General features: G+C 44.1%; 6 protein-coding genes across 6 annotated transcripts in view; 3 read left to right on the forward strand and 3 right to left on the reverse strand.

Moving 5' to 3' along the window:
* Window positions 1-790: 790 nt before the first annotated feature.
* Window positions 791-1,694, reverse strand: BDR25DRAFT_155748 (uncharacterized protein; the record flags this gene model as incomplete). The annotated part of the gene is made up of 3 exons (XM_033683964.1): window positions 791-849; window positions 903-1,097; window positions 1,151-1,694. Coding segments are annotated over 3 exons (798 nt in total), but the record flags the coding sequence as incomplete, so codon positions are not given.
* A 707-nt stretch (window positions 1,695-2,401) lies between these two features.
* Window positions 2,402-3,677, forward strand: BDR25DRAFT_361532 (uncharacterized protein; the record flags this gene model as incomplete). Its single annotated transcript, XM_033696433.1, has 8 exons — window positions 2,402-2,534; window positions 2,570-2,725; window positions 2,767-2,882; window positions 2,914-3,047; window positions 3,075-3,127; window positions 3,174-3,390; window positions 3,433-3,507; window positions 3,557-3,677. 8 exons carry the CDS (start codon window positions 2,402-2,404, stop codon window positions 3,675-3,677), a joined length of 1,005 nt encoding a protein of 334 aa, XP_033541312.1.
* A 107-nt stretch (window positions 3,678-3,784) lies between these two features.
* Window positions 3,785-4,390, forward strand: BDR25DRAFT_361533 (uncharacterized protein; the record flags this gene model as incomplete). Its single annotated transcript, XM_033696434.1, has 4 exons — window positions 3,785-3,819; window positions 3,855-4,060; window positions 4,099-4,209; window positions 4,254-4,390. The coding sequence occupies 4 exons, from the start codon at window positions 3,785-3,787 to the stop codon at window positions 4,388-4,390; spliced, it is 489 nt and encodes a 162-aa protein (XP_033541313.1).
* Window positions 4,391-4,445: 55 nt separating this feature from the next.
* Window positions 4,446-6,470, reverse strand: BDR25DRAFT_242370 (uncharacterized protein; the record flags this gene model as incomplete). Its single annotated transcript, XM_033685782.1, has 5 exons — window positions 4,446-4,805; window positions 4,976-5,030; window positions 5,103-6,221; window positions 6,266-6,310; window positions 6,379-6,470. The coding sequence occupies 5 exons, from the start codon at window positions 6,468-6,470 to the stop codon at window positions 4,446-4,448; spliced, it is 1,671 nt and encodes a 556-aa protein (XP_033541314.1).
* A 7,483-nt stretch (window positions 6,471-13,953) lies between these two features.
* Window positions 13,954-16,290, reverse strand: BDR25DRAFT_396709 (kinase-like protein). The gene is made up of 4 exons (XM_033698457.1): window positions 16,158-16,290; window positions 15,984-16,101; window positions 15,764-15,952; window positions 13,954-15,693 (listed from the first exon to the last, which is right to left on the reverse strand). Exons 3-4 carry the CDS (start codon window positions 15,836-15,838, stop codon window positions 14,083-14,085), a joined length of 1,686 nt encoding a protein of 561 aa, XP_033541315.1. The 5' UTR covers window positions 15,839-15,952; window positions 15,984-16,101; window positions 16,158-16,290; the 3' UTR covers window positions 13,954-14,082.
* Window positions 16,291-19,856: 3,566 nt separating this feature from the next.
* The window catches only part of BDR25DRAFT_296713 (kinesin light chain 1), a gene marked incomplete at both ends in the record, with an annotated part of 3,436 nt that continues 1,304 nt past the window's right edge, over window positions 19,857-21,988 (forward strand). The window contains one exon of the mRNA XM_033688948.1: window positions 19,857-21,973. Coding sequence (XP_033541316.1) covers window positions 19,857-21,973 — 2,117 coding nt within the window. The remainder of the gene's footprint in view (window positions 21,974-21,988) is intronic.

A 21,988-nucleotide genomic window follows, 5' to 3' on the forward strand; every position in this document is an offset into this window, starting at 1 on the left:
ATCTCATTAAATTACGGAAGCTGCAGTAAGAGAGACAAAGTAAGGCCTCATTACAGTGGGCTGCATACCACTTTGACCCTTCATCATAAGATAACTATAACTCTACCTGTGCATATGGCCATACCTTGTCAGATAGCCAGCGCTTGGTCTTACCTCTCAAGTGATACAGCTAGGGAGATAGCAAGGTGACAGAGTTTGATCGGTTTGTTGAAGAGATCAATGGCCTGTATGAACCTAAACCGCCTACCGTTGGCGAAGTGATGGAGTGGAAGTACGTACTAGGGTTCGACATCTAGGATAGTGTTAAGGCGGGATAGGTTGATTCTCATCCTACGAGGATTTCTAAAGTTGTTTCCATCGCTTGCTTTGGGGATTGAGATCTGGTCTACAACCTCACGAGAGATATACATCTAATGCTGACTCAATGTAGTCATTAAGCTGCTACATGGATACTCTACACCGCTGCGCATATGTCCAATTAAACTTTATGAGTCCAAACAAAATTCATAAGGCGAGGGTCGTAAAAGAAATACACCGATACTACACCGCCAACAGCCCTTCAAAACTACAAGGCTCAACTTTCACACTACCATGATAGCTATCGCCTCCCCTCTACTTTCTCACTCGACTTCCTTCCCATCTCTTCATCCACCACCGAACTACACGTGAAATCCTTAACTGACTCCGTTTCCAAATCACCAATCGTTATTGTTTGATCTAAGGGATGCTTCGGTTTCTTCCGGGTAGAGACGCCCGAAGCTTCTTTTACATAGTTGTAGGATTTTCGTTTCTGAGGTTGTTCTTGGGTGAAAAGAGTGCGGAATGAACCAAGGCATACGATAATGATGGCTGTGAAAAGTCAATGGCGATCATTGTGAAGGAATGGAGAGATAGAAACTTACCAATGCTCTGCTCGACGAAAGACCAGAGTGTCGTTCGCGAGTTGTCTGGCTGCCCTCTGTACGCAGTGATGAAGGATGCCCTTAAGAGTGCGACAGCCATGGTGACGACCACTAGGGAGAAAATACCTCCGAGCGCGAGTCGTTTGCGTGCTGGGAGACTGACTTGCCAGAGCAGGACGAAGGGAATTGTCAAGACTAGGGATTTATCAGTAAGCAAAGACCTCCTCGAGAATGTGGGATAAACTTACTTGAAACATCGCTAGCAACATCTACCGCCGCAGTAAACCACATCTGAAATTTCATCCTCCTCCCCGCACTCGATGTCCCGCACCTCTCGAAGATTACGTGTACTGGGCTAGCGATACATCTCCAATCTGTCGCCGCAAAAACTGCAGCATAACTCAATACGGTGAAAGCAAGCACGGCATACCAGTACACCCTCAGACTCTGGACTTTATTTACGAGCCTCCAGAAGAAGATGAGAAACGCGAACTTCACCGCCCAAAGCCCCGTGTAAAACAGCACACCTTGGGCAATAGTGCCCTTGAAGTATTTCTCGGTATCGCTCATGAACGATGTTGGTGGCGGCCAGAGAATCCCGACTCGCACGTATTCTAGTTGATACATGAACTTCGACGTCAATTTCATGGTGATGGCAGTGCCGAGGGACATGAACCACGCGAAAACGACTAATGCATCATCCCAGGAGAGTTTGGAGAATGTTTTCGACCGGATGATCAGGCGAGCGATAAGGCAGACGAAAGAGATGGCGAGCAGCATCCACGTTATGCCCTGACACCTCGTCAGTCGAGCCCCAGTGCTCCCACCACCACCCGCAACAACACGACCCAACCCGATCTAACCACACCACACAGAAGATTATCTAGGAGGTAAAGGAAGTGGAAACCCACGAGAAACATTCTCTCCGGTAGACTATGACTCTCGGGCATCTGCCCAGGCGTCACTCCATTCGCACCATTATCGGCCATCGTGACTCTTGGGTGGGTCTTCAAGCAAAATATCTCTCTTCCAAGTTATCTGCACGGTCTGTCTGTCTTCAGACAACTTGGGGTCCCTGCGAAGCTTTTGTGCAAGATGAGCGTGGCGCTAAGGGCGTGGACGTCTTGAAGTCTGTTTATGTACATCCATTACCATCCATAGCTTCGGGGATCAAAATTTTGGTGTGGTTCGTATGCCGGGACGAGCTTTAGACTAGGAATCCAATAGATTAGATGCATACTGGAGCATGCTGGGGGGGAGACACGTGGTGGAACTGGGATCTTCAGCTTTGTCACGAGATGCAATGGTACATATATAATTTCTAGCACATGGCGACGTGGTTGGGAAACTGGGGATTTGGCTGTGCGACTTCCAAGCAGCTTCGCACTCATTTTTGCTTTTGTGGGGTAGTGGTGTGGGGGTGCCAAAATGTCTTTGGGAGTAGAAAAGTTGACAGTCATCAAGATGAAGTATTGAGCTGCCTATTCTTCGTCAGAATAATGGCACTATTTCAAGTTGAAATCAAATCTTCTGAAGCCTCGGAATCCCTATATCTTTCAAGTGTATTCTGCACCTCGATTTCCTGCCTAATAGGCCAGAGCTTGGTCTTTATCCAGGGCCCATTTATCAATAGTTCTTCAATATCTAACCCCTGCACTAGATTCTAGTAGCAAAATCATGTCCAAGTTCAAAGTTAGAGCTGTCAAGCGCAATATCACGTGACCTGCGGCTCTTGGGGGCCCTCCAACACTCGAATAAAATCTTAAATATAACCGCAACCACAACCGAGACAACAATGATGGAATGCCCCTCCGTTGGCGTACGTATACACTACAATGGGATTCTTCATTTAATCTACTTTCAGCTTTCTACGATACGACTATACGAGACCAAAGTCCCCGAGTAGCCTATCGCGACCATTCGGCTCTCATTTCACGAATACGAGAGATTTTGATCCGCGATGGTGGGACTTTTTTCGCAGTGGATGGATCACAAGATACTGCATATCTAGCTTGTAGCGATGTTCGGCGCTGGATTACGGAGAAATGCTCCTGAGTACTCGCTTGAGAGGCCGCCTGAACGATCTTCTGAGAAACTGGGCAGACTCTTGGCCAGGGGCGATGAAGACGTATATACCGGAAAAAGGTGAGCCCATCGCTCAACGACTCGTAGGACGACTTGCGTTATCAAGAGTCAAGAGCTCACTCCAGCATCCGCACCACCACGTGCCCCTACAAAGACGCGAAATGCAGTGCCGACTGTACACTGTAGTCCTTCGCCCCAACATCCGTACCACAGCTTTGTGCCTCCGCAAAACTGCCAAATGCAGCGCTATCAGCGCCGTATTATCCTTTGCCTCGAGGTCTACTCCATTGCCAACTAGCACCTGGACCACCACCACGTGCCCATATGACGCTACCATCGGGCAATTATTTTCCTTCGCCTTAACGCCGGCGCTGCCATCGACCAACTCCGGCACTACTACCTGGTGGCCTCTCCAAACTGTCAACTAACATCCGCACTGGCCTAGCACCCTTCTGAAGCCACTAGGTACATCCCTGTGCACCCAATATTGTCTTCGACTTAGCGCCCGTTTTGCCGCCAAGTAGCATCTGTACTAATGCTTCATTCCCTCCGAAACATGTACCATACAGGGCCGTTAGCCCATTAATATTCTTCCACTTGGAGACCGCTCCGTGGTCAACTAGCACTTGCACTACCGCCTCTCGTGCTTTTCCAAGGCTGGTACAGGCAGCGCTGTCCACCCTCCATTGACCTTGTTGTTCTAGGGCTTACACTACTAGAACATCCGCATCTTATCAATTATTGCTTGAACCCATGGAGCGATCTCAAATAGCGCGCTATAGATAATAGTGGTAGAAATGAATACACATATGAAATTTGATACAACTCTTCCGTTTCCCTATAGGCTGCCTACCAAGGCTCTCGTAGACCAGAACCTATTTGGAAAAGGGCATCAAGAAACTCAAGAGCTTTGCTGCTAGACCTGAACAGCTCCTTGGGTGCTCGGGTCAGTGAAGCACGGCATACTGCACCATCGGAGACTCTTGAGAGCATACCCTATCGTCTAGGCCCAGAGGTACATGCTGTAAACCGATGCCCGCAGGGTATCGTAAACAAGTCTGTGTCAGTTCCAAGTATGCTCTCCCTTAGCCGAACGACGAACAACCAATAGAGCACTTAACTCACAGCACCGTCGAGCCCCAGCTTCTACGAGGCTTTGCCAACATCACTCAGCTGCTAGATGTTGTTGGACCTATTGTCCCGTCTCGGCCAATGAAAGGCGGTAATGTGCAGAGACATTATGCTTGTCTGTCGTTGAACATCGAGGCTTCACTGGATTGCTAGAAAAAGAAACGACTGACCACATTAGAGTGAAGGGATGTGTGAGTAGATTTCGGACCCATCACATCGACGCAAACCAACATCGAATGCAGACTACGACGAACACGACAATCCAAAAATGAATGGGCGATGGGATCTTGCGTATTTCAATCGAGAATATGTAGTCCTTTTTCTAATTCACATTACGAACCATTCGTCCCATTCCGAATCCGGCCACATCGGGCTCCCATGACCCCGACGACGGCTAGGATCTCGCGGTACCCTACCCTTCAACATCCAAGATGCCGACGTGAAACTAACCCAGAATCCGCCATTCTCGTCCATATCTCCATGGATATTTGCGCTCGCGAGCCGGGTTCTTTGGACTGGCCTGCCTGTTTCCTGATCAACCTCTCTCTCTTCGATCTCGATGACGCGCCTTGCTACTACAGCATGCTGCTTAGGGTCCCAGAGGGCTTCTCGTGGCGGATTCCTGGCAAGGAGAGAGACTGATTCACGCCGAGTGGCAGGACAACGACAGTGAATCGCGGCGAAGTACTGAATGTGGAGGAACAATTAGCGGACGTTCTGATGGTGCAGGAAAGGAACGATACAACTAGTCAGATGCGTCAAGCCCTGTTTGGATTCTAAACAACAACTGTTGCTGTTTTTGAAACCTTTGTTATAGCTTGAGCACCTCTAACTATCCGGACCCTGACCTTACGTACTAGCGGAGGAATCAGTGAGATCTCAAAGGTAAAGTGAGCGGCTCCCTGTTTGGAACTACTGGAAGGTGATGTCGACATTTCGCTGCGGCTGGAGCAGGATGGAGAACTCGAAGGCATGGTTGGAGACGCGGATGGAGAAGAAGTGGGCAAATTCATGGAGTCGAGCACGATCTTGGCGTGATGATTCAAAGCTTTGAAGCTAGAGATATGCGCATCGAAGGAGGTTTGGTGGGCATCGATGGCGCCCGCCAAGGCAATGTAAGTAGAGTAGTGTGATATTTTGAGTGAGCTTGCTACAACGCTGTCTTCTCTCGACAACTTCCCCTCGCGTTCCAAGATCCGCAAGGCCCGAAACCAGGAATCATGGCAACTAAGAAGGTAGGCATGATATTGCAAGTCTTTCGTCGTTGGTTTGGTTCCCGAGATGACCTTCCGAGTCACTACCGAGACCAAAATCACAGTCGCATTTCGCAGCCCATAGATCGCGGATTGGGCTTCCAGAACACTTGTGAAAGGCCGGCCTTGGAGGATCTGCGGGCGTGTGCAAAATCTTTTGAGGAGCGGCTCGAACGGGGCGCCAAACAGTAGTCCAGTCGCTATCGCTCGGATGAACATAGGAATAAGTTTACCCGAAATTATACTCGGGCCAGCCACTGTTTTCGCAATCGCAATAGAGGACGGTAGAGATGGTAAACTACTCTGCGAAGCATTCTGGGGCCTCTGCCACCACTCGGCGATGATCTTGAGACCACTGTGAAGATGCGTAAACGCGGTATAGTAATCGCCTCTTAGGAACTCGATGCAGATGAAAAGCAAACAAGTGACCAGCCCAACCTCTATAGGGTATGAGGACTCGGCCATGCGATGGACAAGGCATCGGACCGCCTTGTTGTAATGAAGGAGAAGAGTCTTACGGCTATCGCTCGCAGAGACAGAGCGAGCATGCTTCAAGTTACCCGGCTCTGTCTTGACAAGATAACCCAATGCAATCACAGCATGCCGAACAGCAGACTCCGATTGGGCCATCTGGAGGACTATGCGAGACCAGAACTCATGGTCGAAGTTGCTGGCAAGCGTGGGGGCGGCACAGTGATGGTAGAACTCCAGGTAGAGAACACTGTCGCCAAGACCAGATAGCATCGGAACAGTACTCCGGAAGCTGGATGATTGGGTAGGGACGAGAGCTTGGGGGTTGAAGCCTGCAACTTGGGCGTAACCATCGCATTTACGGCCCGTGCTCGTACATCTACCAAGGTTAAAAAGATTTCAGGAAGCATACGTCATACATACCTCACGCATGCAGGCTTCCTTTCATCGCACTTAACACGTCGAAGTCTGTGACAAGGTTGTTAGCTACATATGCACCTTGCACATCTCTGGTTACCGTCTAAGTATCTACCCACTTGCATGTTCGACACCCAGTCTTTACCTTTGCACCATATCTACGCGTCTTTCTTAAGCTGGGAAATTCGAGAATAGAAGTGCTAGATAGCATCTTTGGCGGGTCGTTGGAAAATTGAATGACGAGTCCGAGTTGAGACATGCCATTGCTGTATGACGGCTAGCGTTTATATCGTAGTATCAAGTGTGGAGACTTTGAAAAGGGGTTCTCGAGCGTAGCCTCCTTTGGGGCAAGTGCAATTCGAGTATCACGTGAATATACGAGCAGACCAATCAGATCTCCAAAATGTGTTCGCACCACTCACGGCTTTCACACAGTCTAAATCTCGTATATCTTCCCTTTTCCCTGGACTACTCTCAAGATCTGATCTAGATCTCATTCAATCCTTACTTCGAAAGATAGCGACCTCTCCCTGACCCCTACATGTACTGTCCCCTCTGGTCCTAATACTGGCGGACAAGGCATATCGGCATAGCAGTGAGCTCTACCTATCCGCGGAGATGCATATAAAGGGACCCTATGCCTCCAGGAATGCCATCTGGTTCATATATATCTACTTCAACCACTTCACAGTTCTGAAGGATGAGTGACTCATAATCGACCATCAAGTTCCCTACCCCTCCATTTATAACCGGAATCGACGACCCGAAGGAAACGGGGGAGCACGATAGTTGAGGTATGTTGGCCTTAACCGATCAGTTCAGCAGCTAAAAACTCATGGAAATCCAGTCAGCGATGAGTCAGCAGAGTCAATCAGGGAGTCAGCGTTCCCAACCGTACGTACTACGACTCGTAGATACGTGAACGTAGCAGTCACGTGAGCCGTTGAAACGTAGGAGGAGTGTGAGCCGTAACGTACGTAGGAGCCAGCTCCCATTACGGACCGTAATACGTCTTAGAGAGACAATATTTCCTAGTAATATAAGGTCTTATTAGACAGCTATAGGGACGCGTTAGAAGGGTGTTTAAAGTTATATTTTTAGAGTAATAATTAAGTAAAAACTCTACAGTTTATACAATAATTAAAAAGCTAGCAAAGAAGAGGATTAAGGCGTAAGATTCTATAATTTTAGTTAAGAATTATAATTACTTATAAACTTACTTATTATAAGCTAGATGTCCTAGTTTCTTTAGTATAGCAGGTATACAGCTTTATCCTAAAAATCCTTTTAAGCTAGCTTTTTTTACTAAACTAAGGTTGCTTATTATGCTAGTTCTTATTAACTTGCCTAATTAAAGTCCTTATTATTAAAGTCTTTAGTTTTTTTTTATAATAGCACACTATCTAATAGTTTTTTAGCCCTTATAAAAGAGTACCTAGATAACTCTACTTTTAATAATAAAGTATTATTTACTATTAAGTAAGATAATATCTAAATAAAAAACAAAAAGTTAAGGCTAGAGAAGCTTAAATACTAAGTAAAGCATAAAAGCTAATTACATAGTAATTATTAGTTATTCTAGATATAGCTTTATAGAGCTAATTTAGTGTATAATAATAAAAAAGACGCCTCTAGGATAAAGTTGTAGCTCTATAGAAAGTGCTACGCTAAGGGTAATTATAAAAAAGTAAAAAAAGTTAATAGTTACACTTATATTATCTACTACCTTAGAAAAAAGCACTAGATAAATGTTAGTAGAGGAAGTAAAGGCGCTTTTTTACTTAATAAGCTAAAAATTCTCTTAAGTCTATTTAAAGTAGCTTATAAGGTTATAGGCTTATTATATATTATTTTTTATAGTGTTTAGTAGAAGAAAGCTCTATAAGTAGTAGTTATTAACTAAGTAATACTTTATAATATTTTTTTTATATAGCATTATTAGCAAAACTTTAGGGCATTATTACTTAAAATAAAGCTAATCTTTTTGCTACTCTCTTAGCGTCTAACACTACATATTTGTTCTATGTGTAGCAGGGATATACACAGCAGAAGCAGGAGATTTAAATAATGCTAAGAATAGCCTAAAGTAAAATTATGTTAAGCATTAATATATAAACTTCTCTAAACTACCTCTCTTTTCTAGGTATAGTGTTGCATTTTATTAGTAGGTGTACTTTAGCTTATTAGTTTAGTGTCTTAGCATCCTCTATTAAACTAAACACTAACTAATAATACTGCGTAGATATTAACTACTAACACTATAACATCCTAATTAGCTTCTGTAACCTGTACAGTAACTATACTAAAGCAAATTAAACGCTAGAGATTATTAAAGTTATTAATAACTTTAAAATTACATTAAAATTTTATTATTTAGTAGCTAATAATGTGTTAAATAATAATAATAAGACTATCTTTACCTTTGCTTAACATCTTAATATGCCCCTTACCTCTAAGCACTGTATACGCTGCGCTGGCTATACAATCTAGCTAGTAGTAAAAGCAGTTATTTATAGTAAAAAGATAAGCGCTTTTAAAGTAAAGCTTACTTAAGCAGCTTTTTAGAAATAATTTAACCTTTATTACTGCTATAAAGTTATTAAAAAACTTTATAATTTTATAAACATAGTGCTAGCATTATATAAATAATAAGAGGCTTTTATAACTTTTTAGGCTACTCTTAATAACAACAACTCTTTCTAGAGCTTTAGGACGCTTAATCTTATGTAAGACAGTAGTGTACGCTAGCACAGTGTTTATCTTATGCTCCTCTGCTGTTTTAAGCTTAAGGACACTATTACTAAGTTTATACATAAGTAAAGAAGCACTAATAATAACTTTATAAACTTTACTATCTCTAGTAACTCTACTCTTACTAAGGTTATTACTAAGAATAAATAAAAAAAAGTTAATTACTTTTATAAGTTTTTTAAAGTTTTTTACTTTATAATAAAACGCTTTAAAAGCAATAGCTTCTATAGCTTTTTTTAGATGTTTATTATTAACTTATAACACTTTTATACTAAGCTTTTATGTATAGGTAATAAACTTAAGAGTAAGAGTAATAATTACTACTTTAAATTTAGTGTAGCATTTAGCATAGAGAAGTTACTTACATACTAAAAAAAGTTTGTTATTAAGCCACTTATATTTTATTACTATATAGTAATAATTTTAAACTCTTAACTTTATCTTATTTAGTTTAAGAACTACTAAAGAAAGCACTTTATATAGTATAAAAAAGCTAAGGCTTTAATAAAGGCTATTTTTTAAAAGTACATTAATGTAAAGGCTAAGGCTAAGGCTAATAATAATAACATTACTTAAAAGCCTACGTAACATAAGTTACCTAGTAGCAACTATTATAATAAGAGCTTTAAAAGAACTCTCTTTATTAACATAAGCCTTCTTACTAGCAGCTACTTATATAAAAAGCAGTAGAAAACAACAGAGTTATAGTAGTACTATAATAGCTACTACAAAGACATTACTATAGCTAATAATAACAGCCCTTTATTTACTAACCTTTTTACTTAGTAGAAATAAGTTAGACAACTCTTTTACTTTATACTATATAAAATTACTTTTAACTTCTTATCTATCTTTTTTATAAGCTGTAATTATAAGAGGTTTTTTTTTAAAAGTAAAAAAACTATTAACATGGTCCACAAGCGAATGTTCAACACAAGCGAGTGTTCCGCCCCACCACTAAAACGCAGCCAACCTACTACTAACTGCGATGCATTAACAACTATATAATTAATCATCTTTAAAAGAGGCTAGAATTAACCTAGCTATTTAAGCTTTTAATAAAGACGCGTCTTTAACTAAGAGGCGCGCTGCAGCACTCTATAATGTTAATTAAATAGCTCTCCGCTAACAACGCGCAGGGATGACTATGCAACGCAACTGTACAGCTAACAACAAGAAGCTTACAAAGCTAGAAAAGAAGGTAATTATTAAGCATATACTTAATCTAGATTCCTAAGGATTTGCGCCTACTCTAGGTGCTGTACAAGAGATAGCTAACAAGCTTCTTACTAAGCGCAGCGCTCCACTAGCAGGTATTAACTAGCTATCTAACTTTGTTGCGCGTACGCTAGCAGTTAAAACCTACCTTAGCTAACTGTATAATTACTAATAAGCAAAATGCAAAGATCTAGTAATTATAAGCAAGTAGTTTAAGCTTGTAGAGGCTACATAATTAAAGTATAGCATTATAAATTAAGACATGTATAATTTTAACAAGACAGGCTTTTAGATAGGGGTTATATTAAGCTAAATAGTTGTTACAGGCATAGATAGACATAATTAGCTAAAGGCTATACAGCTAGGTAACTGTAAATAGGTGACAGTTATTGCAGGCATTAACGCAGATAGGTAGGCAATACCTCTGTACGCAATCTTTAAAGGCAAGCATCACCTATCTACCTAGTATAAGGATAAGGATATACTAAAGGACTAGGCTATTAGTGTTAGCAACAACAGCTAAATAACTAATAAACATAGAATTACATAGCTAGAGCACTTTAATCTGCACATAAAAGATTACTTAGTAGGCTTATAGCAGCTACTTATTTTTAATAGCTATAAGAGCTATTACTCTATTAAATTTCTAAAGCTCTATAAGCAGAGGTGTATTATAGCGCTCTATATGCTAGCACACGCGTCACATATTCTACAGCTGCTTAACGTTAGCTGCTTTTTGCTGTTAAAGCGCGTGTATAGTACTAAAATTAGCTAGTTAATCTGCTACTAGATTAACTATATTAATAAGCTAACTTTCCTACTAGCCTTTAAGGCAGCATTTAGTTGCTTAATTATAATAGATAATATCTGCGCAGGCTTTAGAGCTACAGGACTAGTTCTATTTAACCTAGAGCTAGTGCTCTTAAAGCTTAATATACAGCTACCTAATTAGCTAGCTACTCTACTACTAAATACTGCTTAGAAGGCTTAAACACTTAGCAATCTTTATAAAGTTAAGGCTTAGTTAACTTTACTATATAATTAGATTTAAAAGCATTAGAATTTATTTTTTTTTGCTATGCTTAATCTAGCAAAGTAGCTAAGTAAGAGCGCTACTAAGATAGCTTATATTACTGTTCTACAGCGCAATTAAGCAGCTGCCCTAAAAAGGGCCTATAAGGCAGCTATAAAGCATAAGTAGTGTAAAAAAAAGTAAATTTAAAAAAAAGAAACTCTAATAAGTTATTAAGGCTTTAAGTTAAGTACTTAGAAGCTTGCTAGTATAGCAGGAGGTAGCAAAATGCCTTAAAAGGAGTTAACTGCTAAAAGCAGCGCAGCGCGCGCACAGCGCTGCAAGCGCTGCAACAAGCCTAGGCATAACTCTTATACATGTAAGGATATTAAATAATTCTATAGTAGTTTATTTTATATAGTATATTTTTGCGTTGTTAAATTAATAGTCTTTAAAGTTAAATTTAGTAGTAGGGCAGAACACTCGCTTGTGTTGAACATTCGCTTGTGGACCATGTTACTTATAATAAAAATAAGCTTTTTAGCTTAATAATTAAGGCTCTTTAACTGCAAAAAAACTAGCTCTAGCAAGGTTATATTTATAGTAAAATAGGGGACTTAGTAGACTGTATACGCTGTAACGTCTTACAAGCTGTTAAAACGTAGGAGGATTGTAAGCTATAACAGTTACGCCCTGTAAGTAGATTTAAATTCTCCTTTTACATTAAAATGTACTAACAAACTAAGAAGTTACAGCCTAAAAAACGGCGAGTTAAAACGTATTACGTACGGTTGGGAACGCTGCAGGGAGTGGGCACATGGACAAGGATGGAAAGGTTGTGAAAGACCCATCCCAGGTTCAGTCGTCTTCGGAGCACTCATCTGGTAATTTAAATGTCCTATCATCACCCTGGACGCCTCTAATTCCTACAGAAGAAATGAAAAATAACACGCTCTGAATGATAAACTCCGGCAGGAAATCGACCGCAAAGATGCAGGCATTCGGAACCCTGAACAGATCCTAGAACAGATGAGCGACTGGCTTGGCGATACAGCAAGTGAATTCATGAACAAAGCGAGTGCACGCAATGATATCTACAAGGACAAACCAGAGTAAACGTCGCAAAAGAGAAGGAAGGTGGATTCGGCTTGATATTATGGTGTTTGATAGATCTAAGTACCATGCATCCCTGCGTAGCGAGACAACCTGCGTGGCGAGACAAATGAGGGGTACTTTGACTTTCAACCCCTGGAAAGCCCATATGCACGACGGATACTGCTATGTTTCTATAGAAATAATCTGCTACAGCTTATCCCAACTGTTCATGATCCACTCTTCCCTAAAAATTGCATTCGCATCGTTGCCTCCGAGCCTAATTTACAAATCGCCTTCTTTCGCAGCATAATAGATTTCCTCCCCACAGCGCCAACATCAAGCCTTTTTCGCTCTGAATTTCTGTAAAACGGCTTTGTCCTAGACTCATAGCCTCCGTCTCATACTAGGAAGTCATCATCAGCCCTATGCGCGCTGCAGGGCGCAATTTCATGCAGGGTCTCCATGTCGATTCGTCCTTCCAGCGGAAGCGAATAACCAATTCTGGCTAATGCGAGATGACCCCCACGTTCCATCTCATACATTCGCAGGTATTTTATTGTAAGGCATGTGGTAGTTGGGATTACATAAGCACTCAGAATATGATCAATTCCGGCTGTGGATTGGGAGGAGTGCCAAGATCCGCACAGCTACGGCGCTTGTCAGTCTAACTAACGCGTTTCCAGCGTCGAAGCCAGCTGCGACATGGCCATCGTACAATTTCGAGATGCGGTTCAACGCGCAACAATACCCGTAGCTAGGAGAGGTACCATCACCTCGCCCTCGAGTGCCGAAATCCGCCGATATGCCTTCCGCTGACCAAAGGAAAGGCCTGCTCAAGCCACCACATCCTCATGCTTCTCGAGCCCATCACACCCGATCCAACTGAGCACCAGCTAGACGTCTGGCAACAGCCCTCTAGAAAGAGAATACGACGGGATAGAAGAGCATGGAATGGAGCGAGTGGGAGGCAGAGCGCTGTCGCTGCAAGCATATACATGTTACGGAACCACCAGGTCGGTAAACTCTGCCTGTGCAGAGATCAGATCCGCACATGGGCTGTGACCCCTAAAGCTAGGCCCACTACGGCCACTCCTGCTGCATGGGCCCATGTAGCTGATACCTGGATATATTCTGTCTGTCCCTGCCAAAGGTAGCTCTTTGAGCTACCTCTTGTATTCTACCTGCAGGTACCTATCCAGTACCCCCCTGCATAGTACTAAATCCATTCTTATCCACTGTTACCTCCTCACTGCCTTCCGCCTGCCCTGCCGTTTCCTGGCATTCCTGTCGTTCCCTGACAATACAAAAGTGGAAAGGCTCGGCATGTTTTGGCGATATAGCTGTCACACGGTCAAACAATGAGTGGCCTCTTACATGAGCACTGCAATCTTTAGGGTCATAGAGAGGTCCTTCAGTTCGGCCTCTAGAACGATGAAGAGTTTCTATAGTAGGTGTCTATAGGCACTAAATAAGGTGTGATAGAGATGTGGTGGTACCTATGCTTAGCAAGGCACTAGGACTGCGCAATGTCTTCTTCATTTCACCTACCAACAAACTATTACCTCCAGCGCAACCCCATGGCCGGAGCGAGTCGGCCGCCCTTCCTACTAGTGGGGGCCAGGTGTTCGTCTACCTTCAGTGAAAGGCGAGAGTGATAAGTGTTATAAGCATTCTATGAGTAAGTTAGCTACCTTGCCACCAGTACCGAAAGGTCTTAACCCCTCGCCGTAGTAAGTGCCGCGTTCATTTACCACGGCTCCAAAACTATCGGCTGACAAAGCATTTCCATCTCATGCACACTGGTCTGTTCACCTAGTCTCCAACGGTTGCTCGTTTGATCAAACTCATATGGATCTCTCGCTGTCCAGTCCGAGAATTTCTTAATGACCTTGGCAGCATGTTCCGGTGTTGTGCGGAACCATTCCACGTGTTTCATATGGCATCCTTCACAAGGGTTTTCTTGAAATCGAACATCTTTCAACTCAGCAAAAACAAGCTGTTCAACACGCCGAGCGTATTTGACGAGTAATCTTTTGCCTTGAGCATGTTGCATATACTCCCGGACATGATGCTTGCATTGTTTCTCCCAATTCTTCAGTCTGCGAGGGACGTTCACTGTAACTCCAATCCTGATGAAACCAAAATTACCAAGCGACCAGACAATAAAAAGATACATCTTAGGCAGCTCTATCTTCGTGAGAGGTTTTTCCATGACCTGTCGTATCGCAGCTTGGGTAGAAAGAGAGCTGAAGGCGTTTCCCTGTAATGGTGAAAAGGCTCGGTTGGTGTGAAGAGGTTCATTTTCTTCTAGTGAACTTTCTTTTGGTGAACTTTCTTCTGGTGAACTTTCTTCTGGTGAGCTTTCTTCGGGTGAGCTTTCTTCGAGTGAGCTTTCTTCGGGCGAGCTTTCTTCGGGTGAACTTTCTTCGACTGAACTTTCTTCCAATGGATGATCATCCTCGCGAGATAAATCGAGTCTTTGACCAGTTGCTGCCGTCGTACCCTCGTCTTTTCTTCTCGGAGCACAGTCATTGCAAAAGAGCTCGTAAACCGGATCTGGATGAGAGCTTTGGATATCTAGAAGACGATGAAGTAGGGCTTCAGCTCCGATTCGGTCTGCACTTCTAGGCTCCAACATGGAGTGACAAGCGCGGAACACCTGGTCTCGTCCGGAATCGGATGTACTGAGATAGATAAGAGCCTTCCGAATATGATCGACCATTTCCCAATAAGGATCAGAGTTAGAGACTCCTAAATCAATATTAGGTTCCAGCACGGCTAATATTTCTATGAAAACACAGCCCAGAGAGAAGACGTCTGATTTCCTGTTTCTTTTCTCCCAATTGGCCACTTCTGGAGCACAATAGCGCATTGTGAGAGCTTCCGGTTTGCCAGTAGTGGTGGTATTTTGCTGACTTGCATCATATGAAATACCGAAATCCGTATAGATAACCCGGTCATTGTGAATTAATATACTCTTTGGTTTGATATCTTTGTGCCGAATTGTATGCTTGTGAATAAATGCAAGACCACTCGCAAGGCATCCAAATGAGTGATTGAGGACAGAGTATTGCTTTTCTGTTATAGGAGTGTCTGAGTCTTTGATATCTTGAAGATAAGCTCTAAGATCTCCTCCGTTAGCAATTGGAATGAGGAGCATGCCTAGCTCACGGCCGCAAGTGTACGATCCAAACACTCGGATAATATGCAGATGCGATTGTAACCGCTTTATATGCTGATTTCGTTCCTGAATGCCTCCTTGAATTTTTCGAAGTCTGTGCCGTAGTATTTGCCGAAAAGTTTGTGTGCGAGCTTTTGGCCGGTTGTTTGGTCTTCTACCATCTCGACCATAGCGCTGCTACCAAAGCCGAGTTGGCCGAGGAATCGAAAAGGTAACATATTGCGGTGCGTGATATCTATGTGCTGACCTTCGCCAAAAACTGTGCTGGAATGTGTAGAGGATGGATCAATATGTGCCGCATCTGCTGGGTTTGCCCCTCCATCTCCCTGAAGTGCCGTATGATCTTGGAGTAGGAGCTTCCGCGACATTTTTGGACGGAATCGGGGGGGAAGAATAGTGACTGAAGAGGGAAAGTGTCGGCAACATCAGGGTGCCTCTTGCGAAAGATGTTAAGGGTAGGTGCTCACCCGCGAGAGCCTCAGTTGCTGTGCCGCAGCCTTGCAGCGCACAGCCACCTTTAGGCAGCTACAACGCTATGCATTCTCCGTATCTCACACAGCCATTGAACGGGGGCGCCGGAGAGATCTTTAAGAAGTTGAAATTACCCTGATTGTTGAAAACGCAAATCACAGGGTACCTACTACCTAGTCTGCAAGTATTGCCCTATAGAATGTGTGACACAGACGTATTTGGAGAAGTGGGCACATCACCACCGCTAGCAGGGAGGTGGACCAAGCCGCTCTGACCACACCCTTGCGTGGAAGGAAATATTTTGTTAGTGTGAGTGAAGAGAGAAGGACGTTATGTACGATGTCTCGCCAAGAAAAGTTCGAAAATCCCTCGGTCAGTTCCGCATCACGCTATACTAGAACTCTAGCTCTCTCCAGCCTAGCTGTTATGGACTTGACAGTCTGAACTCTTTATGGCTCTTGAAAGCCAAACTTGAGCACCTCTTTGCGGACTAATAATTGCAGTGTTGATGCAAGTTGCTCTTCGTTATATGACCGTGCGACGGCTGTATTACCGATGCACAGAGTCTTTCTACCTTTATATATGCTTGAAACTACAGCACTCGACTATTGACACTTAACTCACTTGCCAAAGCCCAAGCTTGGATCGTCGTGTTTGAAACCATGCCGGCCTGTGCCTGCTACCATTCCCGCTATGTAAGACTTTCCCACATTACTCTCTCTTAGACGTTACTTATTGTATTCTCTTCGATGAGAAGAGCAATATATGGCTGCTGCTTGGTATACGTATAATGCTGCGACGTGCTTAAGAAGCAGGCGGACGCGATGGGCTTGAGGAAATCTTATGTTCAGACAGTGACGGTATCAGCGATGGGTTTGCGAAGCTGGGGGCGGCGTGATAATCTATCTGCTTGTTATGGAGACTTTCGCGTTAGGTACGGTGGTCAATTGCACTGCATCTCAAAGGTGTATGATAGCTGCATCAGATTGAATGCTAGACGCATTACTTGTTCTTAACGAGCGCCGGGGGCTTTAGCACTAATACCCCCGCTCCGAATCCATAGCGGGATTTAAGGTTATCCCGGATTACTTAGCCAGGGACTTCTCAGCCACATGTTCAGCTGCCACCGTAAATTACACGGAAATGATTGGATGGGGTCAGCTTACATTAGCTAAGGTTCGTAATCGTTTCTTCTTAGAAGTACTGACCGGCATAGCGACCCCGCATGATTTTGCGTGCAACAGCAGGCATAAGGCTGATAGTGATATCCTAACAGCAGAGTCAGGTTCTAGCGCTCGGTTAGAGCCCTTTATAAATTTCTGGAGTGGTAGAGGTCAGACGATGGTGCTGCAGGGAGGAAAGCTTGTTACGACGCAAAAGCAGACGCTTCATAAATCAGGCGCGGGGGCGATAAGGTAAATGCAATTTTCAGGTAGGATAGGTCTGCGATATTAAGAAATAGCTACAACACACGATTTGTATGCTTTTATAGCAGTATTTATTGCGCGCACAGGCTGCGTATTACTAGAAGTCGAAGTACCCCTTAATTATATCGCCACACAGGGCGTCTTGCGAGTCAGGGGAGGACGTTACGTCGAATTTACCACTTGGCTTCTGCACTGCCTTAGTCATTGGAGAGAGTCTCCGACATGACGCAATCCTTCTCCTGTGGGTAGTCTGCTTGGGCCGAGATCGCGCTGCACCCAGTCGCTTTCCCTTTCGCTCGTCTTTGTTGAGCTCCAAGATAATGAGCTTGCGACTTTATTACTGGCGGGGGGTATACTTTATTCTTCGCAATGTTAGATGTTTAATTGTCATAGTTATGTAGACGATGGGGAGAGACTCACAAGAGCTTCTTGACCTGGAGGCGACCAAGGCTGGCCGGTCTCATCTGTCGATATGAATCCATGAAATCGGCCGTTGCGGTATGCTAGAAAATAGATTTTCGTGTCATACTGTTGGCACAACTTAGATAATTTTTTGTAAAGTGTCTGGGATAGTTTTTGATAATTGTTGTTCGCAGCCCGTCTTGTTGAGCGCTCTACTGCCTGTGCAGAGGACATGGCTTTTTGGATAGAAATTAAGGGCCGATTAACTAGGCCAACAGTAGTGTTATAACACGGGAGCGGCCTCGCAATAAATGAGGGACGTCTGGTTCCTAGATCAAGGTGCTGTTGAGGCCCCAGACAAGCAGTCGCGTCTCTGTAACATGCGCTTACGTGAAGCCTTTTATAAGCGCAGAAATGAAGAACCGAGTTGATTTCTAAAGGAGTTTACCTAGGGGTCTATATATATGCAAGAAAGGGGGAAGCCTTGACAACATGTGACTACTTCAAACAGCTTGTTTGCGGCTTTCTGTCACTGGGATATGCCTTCTTGACTCCTGTTTGCGGGCGCCTGCAAGGCTTTGTTCTGGGCCGCTCGCTTTTCTGGTTCCCGTTTTCGGATTCTGGTCTATGCTAGACACATGCTATACACGCTAGGTGCCTGATGCTATACGTACGGGAGTATGATATTATAGGAGCCTGTGGGATATGGTTTTTGGTTCCCGTATTCAATCCCTGGCTACTGAACGGCGTTGTTGCGCGACTGCGGAATTCATAGCAAGACTGGTCATAGCTGCCAGTTTCCTAGACTAGTCGTCCGATTCTATTAACGTTATGCGTTCTAGCTCTTAGACTGCATATGGCATTATATACGAGATAGCTCACCCAGAACACAATCACTTTTGTTAATAAATTGTGACCTAGATAAGGCCCTTGACGAGGCGGTCAGCCACCGATGATGAAAACGGTGGCACAGGCAGGATCTGGCGACCAGAGCGGGCCGCAGATGCGCCATCAATATCCCTGGTGTTTTTAGGCAGCGCTTACTTTGCTATTTTCGTTGGAATGCGTAGCGCTAAGGCGCTTTTGGTTTCCTGTTTTCCATTTTCAAGCTCTCAGTTCTTAAGTTAACTAACGTCCCTCACTGCGTGGCGAAAAACACGCCATGACGAAAATCCACCAACACTTTTTGACACAACAAACTCAACAGCAAGCTACAGCCGTAGATATTCTCAGGATAGCAGCTTTGAATCTTGAATTATTGTCTGTCCTTATTATATTTTGGCAGTTTTTACTCCTTACTGTGCAATACCACCATCTGCATTGCGCTTCGCTCGAGAGCTTGACTTGGAACAGCCTAGTAGCCACTACAAAGTCGATAGATCTTGTTGAAAATCCTACAAATTGTAGACAGGCATGTAAGCTTCCTATTCTGAGAGCAGCAACTTGATCCAAATGTTGTTGTGCCGTCGCGGCGACTTAACATCTGTAGATTTTGGAAAACCCGGCATGAAACTTAGTGGCTGTATAGAAAAGTTAAAATCAGCTTAGCTGAAATCTAGGGCTTAATGCCGCATTGTTGCCTGATTTCTTAGCGTTTGGCGTCGCACAGCCATTTAAAAGAATGGCGTGTGTTAGCGACTTCACTGGCTATGCTATGCCCTCTCATATTATGTCATAAAGGCCACGTAGCTGTTCCACTTTGTCGCTTAATGTTGGAACTTTCCCTCCGTCTTGATATCTCTTCACGATCAACACAGTAACTAAAATTACTTTTCTCAGATCTCATGCTAGAAGCCGGGAATGTGCCTTAGAGAAGTGCAGGCGGCTTGTGCGCTGCCTCATGACCTGTACGGCGTGCACGTGACGGTGCAGGTGAGCTTGCACTGCCTCAAGTACGATCACCACAGCCTACCACTATAAGAGACTACATAAAATCAGTCTTTCCTGCTTTTCCATACTCAGTTAGACAACGTGAAAACCTCCCCTTTCTTAAACAATTCTCTCTTCTTGTGTTAGCATCCCTAAACTCCTGTAACAGTCATGCAATTACTGCACTTTAATGACTCTGGAAGACTGGTCTTAACAGACTTCGCCAAAAGAACAATTCCGCCGTATGCAATCCTGTCACATAGATGGTGGGGAGACGACCTTGAGGTCCACTACCAGGAAGTACTAAACAACACCTATGCAAGCAAGGATGGCTACCGCAAGATCAAATTTTGCGCCGAACAGGCTACCCAAGATGAACTACAGTACTTTTGGGTTGACACATGTTGCTTCGACAGATACAACAGCCGTGAACGCTCGAATGCGGTCAACTCGATGTTCCGTTGGTATCAGAACGCCGCAAAATGTTACGTATTCCTTTCCGATGTGTCAGTAGCTACTGCGACAGATGCCCAGCAGCAAAGTACGTGGGAAGCACGTTTCCAGGCAAGCGAATGGTTTACCCGAGCTTGGACGCTTCAAGAACTTATTGCTCCAGCATCAGTCGAATTCTTTTCTTCTGAAGGTCAGCGACTGGGAGATAAGGAATCCCTCCTGCAATTAATACACGACATAACTAGCATTCCATTAGAGGCTTTACAGGGCTGTCCTCTGGAGAAGTTCAGTGTCTCCGATCGAATGACGTGGGCCCGAACCCGCAAAGCGACCGAGCCAGAAGACCATGCATATTGTCTTCTTGGAGTTCTCAACGTACAAATACCTCTCACATACGGTGAAGGAAAAGAGAAAGCATTAAGCAGGCTTCAAGACGAGGTTAAACACTCGGATGCCACCCCATCTATCATTCCTTTCTCCCGAAACGAACGATTCGTCGGACGTCAGCCACAACTCGCTAAAGTGGAAGCCATCTTGTCTGCCAGCAACCAAAATACAAGAATTGCAATAACAGGAGAAGGAGGAACAGGCAAATCACAGTTGGCGCTCGAGATTGCATACAGGATAAAGGAAAAGGACAAGGCATGCTCGGTCTTCTGGATCGACGCAAGCGACATCGACAGTATCCACCAAGCATATGCAAATATCGCTCAAAAGCTTGAGCTCCCTGGTTGGGAGGATGAAGAAGCGGATGCTAAGCAGCTAGTGAAACTTCATCTGGACGGAGATGATGCGAAACATTGGCTATTTATCTTCGACAACGTGGACAGCCTAGCCTTTGAAGATGCAGGACCTCTCACACCACAATCGAGCAGCTTAATCGACCACCTTCCCCAGTCCAAATTTGGGTCCGTCATCTTCACAACAACGAATAACGACGTAGCCCAGTCCTTAGCGCTACACAATATCGTAGAACTACATGAGATGGCACCGGATACAGCCCAAGAAATGTTTGAGAACCACCTGATCATCCCAGTCCCGACGAACGAAAAGCAGGAGACGAAGCTTTTGCTAGAAAGGCTATCATATCTTCCGCTAGCAATCGCGCAGGCAGCAGCCTATATCAACAACAACGAGATAAAAGTTAAGGATTACCTATCGCTGTCAGCTACGCAGAATATGGATGCGTTCCAGATTAGCAGCAACCTATTAGAAGACAAGTTGCACGACCATATCATCCCAAGGTCTGTTATGATAACATTACTCATCTCACTGGATCAAATACGCCACAGTCACGTAATGGCCGCCGACTTTCTCTCTCTTATGGCCTGCGTAGACCGAAAGGACATCTTGTTAGATTTTCTAACACCAACCTGGTCGCAGGAAAGGGAAGACGCAATTGGAATTCTTAGTGATTACGCAGTTGTCACAAGGCGACCTGCAGTATCAGCGGTTGACCTTCATCGACTAGTACATCTTGCAGTACGAAGGTGGATTAACAAGCACAGTTCACTTGACGAGTGGACCGGGAAAGCTATTAGGCACTTGGTGGAAGTGTTCCCAGACCATCATCATGGGAATAGAAGCAAGTGGAGACGGTTATTGCCTCATGCTAAGTATGCTTTGTCACATAGTCCAGTCGATCCAGACAATGATGATAGGATGGATCTTGTTTGGAGATGTGCCATGAGCTTATTTGAAGACGGGCGGCATAATGAGGCAGAAGAGCTGTTTGTGCAGGTGATGGAGATTCGCAAGAAGAAACTCGGGGCCGACCATCCAGACACGCTGACGAGCATGGCGAACCTCGCGTCGACATACAGGAATCAAGGCCGGTGGGAAGCGGCAGA

The sequence above is a fragment of the Lindgomyces ingoldianus genome, assembly GCF_010093535.1.
Source record: "Lindgomyces ingoldianus strain ATCC 200398 unplaced genomic scaffold BDR25scaffold_45, whole genome shotgun sequence".
NCBI lineage: Eukaryota > Fungi > Ascomycota > Dothideomycetes > Pleosporales > Lindgomycetaceae > Lindgomyces > Lindgomyces ingoldianus.

Excerpts from the sequence above, each read along its gene's own strand:
- BDR25DRAFT_396709 (XM_033698457.1), bottom strand. The coding sequence starts at position 15,838 with ATGGAGGGGCAAACCCAGCAGATGCGGCACATATTGATCCATCCTCTA. Across the intron at positions 15,694-15,763 it reads CAGCACAGTTTTTGGCGAAG|CAGCGCTATGGTCGAGATGG; the intron begins GTCAGCACATAG and ends CGGCTTTGGTAG.